This window comes from Dipodomys merriami, unplaced genomic scaffold (assembly GCF_024711535.1).
Source record: "Dipodomys merriami isolate MVZ:Mamm:240054 unplaced genomic scaffold, mDipMer1.0.p SCAF_84, whole genome shotgun sequence".
Lineage (NCBI taxonomy): Eukaryota > Metazoa > Chordata > Mammalia > Rodentia > Heteromyidae > Dipodomys > Dipodomys merriami.
In genome coordinates this window covers 970242-980100 of record NW_027206446.1, presented here as the reverse complement: position 1 = coordinate 980100, position 9859 = coordinate 970242, and the positions used below count along the sequence as shown (strand labels likewise).

Genomic DNA, 9859 nt, shown 5'->3' with positions numbered 1-9859 from the left:
GGAGTTGGCGGGAATCCCCGTTCTGATCGCAGGGTCCTGGGACTTCCATGGTGACCCTTTCCGTCCCGGAGATCACCTGCGATCAGACTGGAAAACATCCTGATGCATGATGATCTCTAGAGGCATTTTCCAAAAATTCCAGATACATGATGATCTCTGGAGGCATTTTCCAAAAAATATCCTGATACATAATGATCTCGGGGCATTTTCCAATCTGGTGCAATAGGTTCACCGGTGTTATTATATTTTTATTTTTCATTTCTTTTTCTTTTTGGAGAAAACTAGGCCACCGTCTCCTCTCTATTCTCTATTTTATGTTATTTGAAAAAAAATATTTCCAGCAGGTGTCCACAGGGGTTTCAATGCTGAGGACAACGCATCTCAGTCAGTGTCCATCCTTCCATCTTTCTCCCCACCTCCCCCCACCACACCCCTCACCTCAATTAACCTGGCTCCATGTTTGCATATCTATTCTTTTTTTTTAAATAAAATAACCTTGGCAAAGGAGTCTTCCCAGTTGGATGGGCTAGCCTGTCTTACCTCAGTGGCTACTTGGTAATTATCAGCCAAGGCCTGGGCTTCTCTTATCTTCCGTCCCCTTGTCTGGAAAGTGGGAATTAGAACAGAATTTATCTCACGAGATAGGCGACTAAGCAGAAAATGCAGCCCTCTCCAACATACACGCAGCATACTAAGCTAATGAGGAAGATTTATGATGACCATTAATTGGTTATGTAAAACAACTGTGGATGTTGAATTCTCTCTCTTGAACATCCCATGCAGAAATATAATATATACAACTCAACTGCTCCTGTCTTTTTTTATTCGGTCACACAATTACTAAAACTCCAACTCGAAATGACTTTTAAATCAAACGAGTATCCCACCATTTAAATAGGTTGACCTCTATTATCGGTGAAATTAATTCTGCTTCTCAATTATTCTAGTCAGGAATCACTTTATAAGGAGATGCCATTGTGTGTGTGTGTGTGTGTGTGTGTGTGTGTGTGTGTGTGTGTGTGTGTGTTTTCTGTCTCATAATATAGGTCTTTGGAGAATCATTGTGGGTAGTAACAGTTTCATCATTATTTTGCTTTTGTTGTTCTAAATACATATTCATGCCATCAATAAAGTAGGATTCATTTATATTTTATTCTTATGTGTTCCCCCCCCCCCACTTCTTTCTTGGCTTGAATTGTATGCTCCTTCTTAATACATGAACTGCTAGTATTATTCATATTTTGTGAGGTGGTAAAAATAGATTTTATATTGTTATTTATTGATTCATTCATTTACTTATTTATTGGTGTGGGTACTGGGACTTAGCAATCAGGCCAGCTCCATTTCCAGTTTTCTGGTGGTTCATGGGAGATCAGAGTCTCACAGACTTTCCTGCCCAGGCTGGCTTTGAACCATGATCCTCAGCTCTCAGCCTCCTCAGTAGCTAGGATGATAGGCAGGCAACATTGGCATTAATAAAACAAATAATCATGTTATTAATTTTAAGGAACGGTTCCCAGCAAGTCTGTATTAAACATGTCAATACACAACTAAAATATTTACAGCCAACAGCTTTCATTTCAGACATTACTTAGAACAAATGCTAGATTTCGTCCAATGTGCCGTGGGAATTCACTGCGTAGTCTGGAAGATTCCAGCTTCTTCTCCCTCTTGGAAATGTGGAGAAACATGCCGATTATTTTCTTTGCCTTATGTTCGTTTGAAATCCTGGAAGAAAGAAACTAACGGCAGTTGCTCTACCCCTTTGATGTTTGTGTATCATTTCCAAAGTGAGATGGGTCTAATAAATCAATCCAGGCACATGTTTTTATAAATTTGATTTTTAGAATCAAAACAGTTCTTGTTTCATAAAAAACAAAATTGGCACTACGTTTTCAAATAATTTTAGCTGGGCACTGGTGGCTCCCGCCTGTCATCCTAGCTACTCAGGAGGCTGAGATCTGAGGATCATAGGTCAAAATCAGCCTGGGTAGGAAAGTTGTGAGACTCTTATTTCCAATGAACCACTAAACAGGCTGGAAGTGGCGCTGTGGCTCAAGTGGTAGAGCGCCAGCCTTGAGCTGAAGAGCTGAGGGACAGCGCCCAGGCCCAGAGTTCAAGCCCCACAACCAACACGCACACACAAATCTGAGTGGTAGTAAATATATAAATTAAAATACATCTGTACAAATGTATATGATCTGGGGATACTGATATACTAATAAATTATGTAATATACTACTGTACTATGTATTTTGTATAATAAACTATATATATACTATGTATTTTGTATAATAAACTAAATGTATGTCATGCCTACAAACTAAAAATAAGATGAAATTAAATAAAATCCGACCAAGTGATCAAGAGACCCATGAAGTAGCTTTATCCGTGATAAGTAAATCAATGGGAAAAGCTTCAAAACAGATGAACAGCAGCGGATAGAATGAAACCCCAAGCGGCGGCTCTATCCAGGTCCACACGTGCCTTTGAGCCACACCACGGGGCTTCTGAGGGGCTGAGAGTATGACCATCCACTCCAGGTGTCGAGAACCTTTGCTTAATGCCATCATTAGGAGAGAAAAAAACAATTAAAAATGCTAATTATCTAAAAAGACTCGCTCTGGGAAGCGGTTCACGTCGCCGTCCAGGGATAGCGCTGCAAAGACAGGGAGGAACGTGCAAACGTGTGCATGGCCCCCCAAAGAGCCTCCCCCTCCCACTGCCAACCTCTGCAGCCACCCCCCCCCTCCCCGCCCTCCAGCCAAGGACAGGGCGGGAGACAGGAAGGCCCTGTCTGCAGGAGTGTCCCAGTGATGGAGATGGACTCCGAGTTCAAGGACTCTGAGTTCAGCTATGTTGCAGGCTCTGTCTACCTGTGGTTTTCCCTCCCTCCCTCCCTCCCTCCCTCCCTCCCTTCCTCCCTCCCTCCCTCCCTCCCTCCCTCCCTCCTTTCCTTCCTTCCTTCCTTCCTTCCTTCCTTCCTTCCTTCCTTCCTTCCTTCCTTCCTTCCTTCCTTCCATCTTCCCTTCCCCAGTCCTGGGGCTTGAACTCAGGGCCTGGGCGCTGTCCCTGAGCTTCTTTTGCTCAAGGCTGGTGCTCTACCACTTGAGCCACAGCGCCACTTCTGGTTTTCTGCTGGTTCCTTGGAGATCAGAGTTTCATGGACTTTCCTTCCTTCCTTCCTTCCTTCCCCAGTCCTGGGGCTCGAACTCAGGGCTTGGGGGGCTGTCCCTGAGCTTCTTTTGTTCCAGGCTGGTGCTTGAACCACATTCACAGCCTCCTCCAACTTTTCATTGCTGTGACACAGTACCTGAGAAAAATCAGAGGAAGAAAGACTTAATTTGTCTCGTTGTGGGAGGGACAGAGAAAAAGGAGAGGGAGACAGACAGACAGACAGACAGACAGACAGACAGACAGACAGACAGACAGACAGACAGACAGACACACACACACACACACACACACACACACACACACACAGCCTTGGCATATCAACCGATGGGTAGGTTCTTGCAGATTCATATCCCACGGATCACGGAATTTGGACCCAAATTCTACAGAGTGAAATCGCATCCTTTCCCCGTACAGAACTCCACAGATGGGAATATTTAATTAATGCCGTTGATGGAAATTCACACCGGCCCGCGGGGCAAGCAGGAAAATGTTGACGAAAAATAATAATGTGAGCATGAAAACTTCAAGGAGAGTCTTAATTACTGAAGTGCTTGGGATGGGAAAGACCGCTGGTAGATGGAGCAGTAGTTCAGTTTTCTGCATGCATGACCAAAGACATTTACATTCCCAATTTAGTGAGGATAACAAAATTCCAATCATCCTCGCCAATAGAGGAAGACTGCTTGCTTTTAACTTTCTGCATGTGGAAAAGCTAGAGGAAACGTGACTCCAAGGTAGAGTTTGCTTGAGGCTTTGGTTCATTAGTCACCGAAGAAAGAATAATGAATACTTCAGATACGCTTTGCCTTTTCTATCTGCTCACTAATGAAATTTTAATTAACGACAGAACCGATTATAAGATTTTTTTTCGTGTGTGTGTGTGTGTGTGTGTGTGTGTAAAACGTTGCAAGATTAATTTTCAAAATGGAAATGAAAACACTTGAGTGATTTTTTTTTCCTGACTTGGTTTTCTGGTCGGCTTTCCCTTCTTCAATATTTTAGCATCATAAATGTGAAAAAATGTGTAGCGTTTGGCTTTGGAAGGTTGAATTCTTCCCTTCATTATTTATGTTTTATATGTGTGTGTGTGTCTAATTCTGAAAATACAAAATTAAATGCCATCTCGTTTTGGTAAATGTTTCATCTTGATATTCCTTTCTATGACCTAATTTTTTTATTCGTGTGTTAATTGTACAATAGGGTTGCATGGTGTCATTTCCCTACATGCATATAAAATGTGCTTTGATCAAATTCACTCCATTAATGTCCTTGTGTCTCCTCCCCATTTTAACCAAACTTGCTCATACCTATAAATATACAGATATACAAATACATCTGGTGTCGTGCAATCATAGCACTAAATAATATTTATCTGTAGTTTCAGACACTGAATAAATCAGCCTGACCCATATTGTAATGAGGGGTATTTCTAATGAGTGGTGTCGCTCATCTGTAATAATCTTACCAAATTTGTAATGTATTTATTTAGTTATTTAATTTTATTAATTTTTTGGGTTGGTCCCGGGGTTTGAACTCAGGGCCTGGGTGCTGTCCCTGAGCTCTTTTGCTCAAGGCTGGTGCTCTACCCCTTGAGCCACAGCCACACTGCCGGCTTTTTGTGAGTAATTTATTGGTGTTAAGAGCTTCACTGACATTTCTGCCCAGGCTGGCTTTGAATCTCAGCCTCCTGAATAGAATGACAGGCATGCGCCACCCGCGCCCCGCAAATTGTTTATATTGCTTTGGATACTTGTTGATCAAAAAGAAAAGTTTCAAAAATACACATTATTGGTAGCAAAGTAGAATGATCAACAAAAGATTTTATTTTTTTTTAGCATGAACTTATTTTATTGTAAGGTAAAATCTGGTGAGATTAGATGAAAAAGTTCGAGGTGATAAAGGAACTATATACAAATCAGAGAAATGCTTGTTCACTTAGTTTTTGATATTTCTTCTTTCTGTCTGTCTGTCTCTGCCTCTCTGTCTCTGTCTCTCTGACTCTCTGTCTCTCTCTGTCTTTGCCTCTGTCTGTCTTTCCCCGCCCCCCCTTCTCTTTGTGCTGGTCCTGGGGCTTGAACTCAGGGCCTGGATGCTGTCCCTGATCTTTTTGTTCAAGGCTAGTGCTCTACCACTTGAGCATGTTCTAGCTCTTTGAGCGGTTCACTGGAAATAGAGTCTCACAGACTTTCCTGCCCGGGCTGGTTTTGAACTGTGATCCTCAGGTCTCAGCCTCCTGAGTTGCCGGGATTGCAGGCGTGAACTGCTGTGGGTGCTGTGTGCTCTCTAATGGCGCATGCTGGTTACTCTCCACTGTGTTTGGGAATCGCAGTGCTGATTTTGCTCTACTTGTGGCCTCCCTGCTTATTTCCCTCAGCTGTGGCCTTCACGGCTCCTTGGCTGAAGAGACAGATCACAGCTCCTCGTGAAGGGGGGAAAAATAAACCAATCTGTCCAATGAGTGAATTCTCTCCTGCTATAACTTCTTCCTGGTATGAATCTGATCATTGTGGAGGAGACACGTTCTAAAATAAGACAAAAAGTGACTCAAGAAGATAAAAACAAACATAAACAGAAAAGAAAACCCCCAAATAACCAACCCAGTAGGGCCAGAATTATATTTCTGTACAACAAAATGAATTCAGCAGAGCTGATACCTTTCTAATTTAGGGGGAGACACTGTCCCCACTTCCTTCCCTACTCTCTCTAGGGAATGAAAATGGGCCCCCCCCAAAAAAAAAGAGAAAAAGGAAAAAAACACACGTTACTTGAATAGCTTTGCAACTCAGCTTTTCACGTAGCACATAGATATATTTCTTTAACTTCTGGCATTTCTAAATGAGCAAGAGGAGAAGAGTCCAGGAAAGCCTGATTTAATGCAGGCTTGTGAGAAATCTCTGCAGAGCAGTTGTGTCTGAGATTCTGCCATTTGCTTCTTTTTCCAGAGTTTTCTTTCTTCTAGCCAGGTTGTGAAAGTTGGGAAAGCTGACATGCATGGACTCATTTTATAAAAAATGTTATTATTAATATTGTTATAATTAATATAAGCTGTCTGGGAGGTGTTGGAGGCCTGGATGCTGAGCTTTATGTGGGACCAGGCTGGCATTTAGACACGGCTTCTACCAGAATCTCGGTCTTGGGTTTCCAGTCTCCAAAATGGTCACCATGAATTTTATGCTGTTTAGTGTGGCTCATTCTCAGCCTAAGCAGACCCTGTCTGTCTGAACAATTCAATGGGAAACCTTAGGTTCTTCTGCAGAAAATGTGGATAAAGTTAGAACCAGATGGATGATTAAAACAGCAGCAGCAAAACGACATTGTGCACAAAGGCTTTATTATAAGACATGTCACGCCTATCAATCCCAGCTATTCAGCAGGATGACATGTGAGGATTGCTGTTCAAAGCCAGCCTGGGCGGGCTGGGAAGGTGGCTCAGTGGTAGAGCACTTGCCTTGCATGCATGAGGCCCTGGGTTCGATTCCTCAGCACCACATAAGCAAAAAGAAAAAAGCCGGAAGTGGCACTGTGGCTCAAGTGCTAGAGCATTAGCCTTGAGCTGAAGAGCTGAGGGACAGCACTCAGGCCCAGAGTTCAGGCCCCACGACCGGACCCAAAACCAGCCTGGGCAAGAAAGGCCCCGAGACTCTCAACTCTAAGAAACTACTACTAAAACAAAGCCAGAAGCAGATCTGTGGCTCAAGTGGTAGAGCATAAGCATGGAGTATAAAAGCTCAGGGACAGTGTCCAGGCCCTGAGTTCAAGTCCCAGGATTGTCACACACACACACACACACACACACACACACACACACACACACACACACACACACACACACACACCCTTAATCCTGGCCACTACTTATTCAATATTTCTGCAGTATCATAAGTATTTTAGTGTTTGAAACACTTTGATGTAGTTAAAATATAAAATATAAAATATTTCATGTAAATAAAAAATTTTTTTTTGTTAGTCCTGGGGCCTGAACCCTGGGCCTGGGCGCTGTCCCTCAGCTCTTCAGCTCAAGGCTAGTGCTCTACCACTTGAGCCACAGTGCCCCTTCTGGCTTTTTCTGCTTACGTGGTGCTGAGGAATCGAACCCAGGGCCTCATGCATGCGAGGCAAGCACTCTACCACTGAGTCACCTGCTCAGCCCCAATAAAATATATATTATACACTAAAATGCAGTACAAATAAAAGATATTTCTTGTGAAATATAAATATAAAATAGATAAGATACAGTATAATGATAATAGATAAGATACAGTATAGATAAGATACAGTATAATGATAAAAAGATATTTCATATAAAATATATATAAGGTATCTTATTTTTGTCGGTCGTGGGGCTTGAACTCTGGGCTTGGGCACTGTCCCTGTGCTCTTCAGCTCAAGACCAGCACTCTACCACTTGAGCCACAGCACCACTTGTGGTTTTCTAGTGGTTTATTGGAGATAAGAGTCTCATGGACTTTCCTGCCTGGGCTGGCTTTGAACTGTGATCCTCAGATCTCAGCCTCCTGAGTAGCTAGGATTACAGGTGTGAGCCACCAGTGCCCGGCTATATATAAGGTATTTTCTGTCTTGAAATAGTATAGAATTTATGTAAAAGCATTTTCTACTCCAACGTATTTTAATAGTAAAGTATTATATATATATATATATATTTATTTATTTTTTATTTTTTATTTTTTATTTTTTTCCAGTCATGGTGCCTGAACTCTGGGCCTGGGCACTGTCCCTTAGCTCTTCAGCTCAAGGCTAGTGCTTTACCACTTGAGCCATAGCACCACTTCCAGCTTTTTCTGCTTATGTGGTGCTGAGGAATCAAACCCAGGGCCTTATGCATGCAAGGCAAGCGCTCTACCACTGAGCCACCTTCCCAGCCCCATATATATATATATATATATATATATATATATATATATATATATATATATATATATTTTTTTTTTTTTTTTTTGTGGTCAGTTTTGGGTCTTGAACTCAGGGCCTGGGCCCTGTCCCTGAACTCTTTCACTCAAGGCTGGTGCTCTACCACTTGAGCCACAGCACCACTTCTGGTTTTCTGGTGCTTCATTGGAGATGAGAGTCTCACGGCCTTTCCTGTCTAGGCTGGCTTTGAACCGTGATCCTCCGATCTCAGCCTCCTGAGTAGCTGGGATGACAGGTGGGAGCCACTGATGCCTGGCAAGTATTTTACATTCTAAAATACCCTAAGGCAAATTTAGAACCCATATTCCTTCTCACGCCCCAGCTTTTACAAACATCTAACTTGATGATATGTACATAGTGTTACTCTTCTTTTCCCCCTTCCCTATCTTTAAAGAAATACTACCTGGTAAATATGACCTAAATAAAACCACTACTCCCTAACCCTGGGTAAGGCCTCCTCCCCAAGAAATACAAGCCAGACAGGCGTAGGGCATAGCCAGGCAGACTTCATTATATGATCCAGTTACACAGCACACTTCGGGAATAAATGACGTAGCCCAGCTTGGGGTACATGACCAGGTGCAGGTCTGCCAGGATCCTCTGCCAATCGATGAGCGTGCGGGTGACCGGAAGGTCTCTGCGGAGAATGCCCCGGAGGGCCTGCCTGGATAATTCCTGCAGCTCCTCCAGGACGGCAGCCTGGAACTGATTTTCCTGCTCTTCCACCAGCCGGGCAAAACTGAGCGCCAGCTGGGCTTGGTTCACCACTTCCACGCTCTCCTTGAGATCCTTGGAGAGCTGCAGGTGCAGGTTGACCCCCTTGAAGAAGTGAGCTTGCACAAAGACCCTCCCGGTGATCTGGGTGAGGAAGGGATTCACCTGGAAGATCCATTTGGATTTCCACAGACCATTCCAGAAAGCCCCAGAGTTGTAGCTGTGGTCCTCAATGCAGGCGATCAGGAACTCCTTCTGGTGGATGGTCTTCCTGAGGACGTTACAGCTGCCTGCTGGGTAGTGATCGTTGACGTAGAGTTTCAGGGCACACAGGACCACGTTCCTCAGGTATTCGACCTCATTGCGAAGGATCCCGTGGCTTTGGATGTCCCTGAGCTGGTTCTGCAGCAGGTCGTACTTGAAGGACAGTTTGCTCTGGTAGTCGAAGAAGCGATCGCCCATGAGGTTGTGATGGGAGAGGATGACCGGGTTCCCGTCGATGCACAGGGGTACAGAATACTTCTGGCAGTGCAGGTGGCCCGCGCATTCTCCCTGATGGTGCATGAGCTTTTCATCTCGGATCAGCAAGCAGAGGTCATCAAAGGCGTTGACGAACTCTCCGGGGGGCACCTGGACCAGCAGCCTGCGAATGGCCTTCTCCTTCTCCTTCCGACTCAGGATGCTAAGGGACATGATCTGCCAAAGGCCAGGAGGGGGAGAAGCTTCTGGAGGCGAGAGGATTCAGAGAAGGCATACCATGACACTCGACTTCTACCCCCCACCCCCACCCCCCACCTCTTCTTTGGCTTTTCTGATTTCCCTCCCCCTCCACCAAGGTGTTGATCATTCAAGGTGAAGATGATGACGATCGTCAACCACGAAGATGCCAATGTGGGGTTCAGGGGTGTGTGTGTGTGTGTGTGTGTGTGTGTGTGTGTGTGTGTAGGGGGTGGGGGGAGAGGTCTCGGTGGGTTCTGAGGGGGGTTGGGGCTGCTTGTTGAACTCACAAAGGAACTTCTCTCTGGAAGGAATGTGGAAC

The 9859-nt window shown here is 44.2% G+C and overlaps 1 protein-coding gene across 1 annotated transcript; it reads right to left on the bottom strand.

Moving 5' to 3' along the window:
• Positions 1–8601: 8601 nt before the first annotated feature.
• Capza3 (capping actin protein of muscle Z-line subunit alpha 3) lies at positions 8602–9801 on the bottom strand. Its single transcript, XM_070011560.1, has one exon. The coding sequence runs from the start codon at positions 9511–9513 to the stop codon at positions 8617–8619; it is 897 nt and encodes a 298-aa protein (XP_069867661.1). The 5' UTR covers positions 9514–9801; the 3' UTR covers positions 8602–8616.
• Positions 9802–9859: the final 58 nt, after the last annotated feature.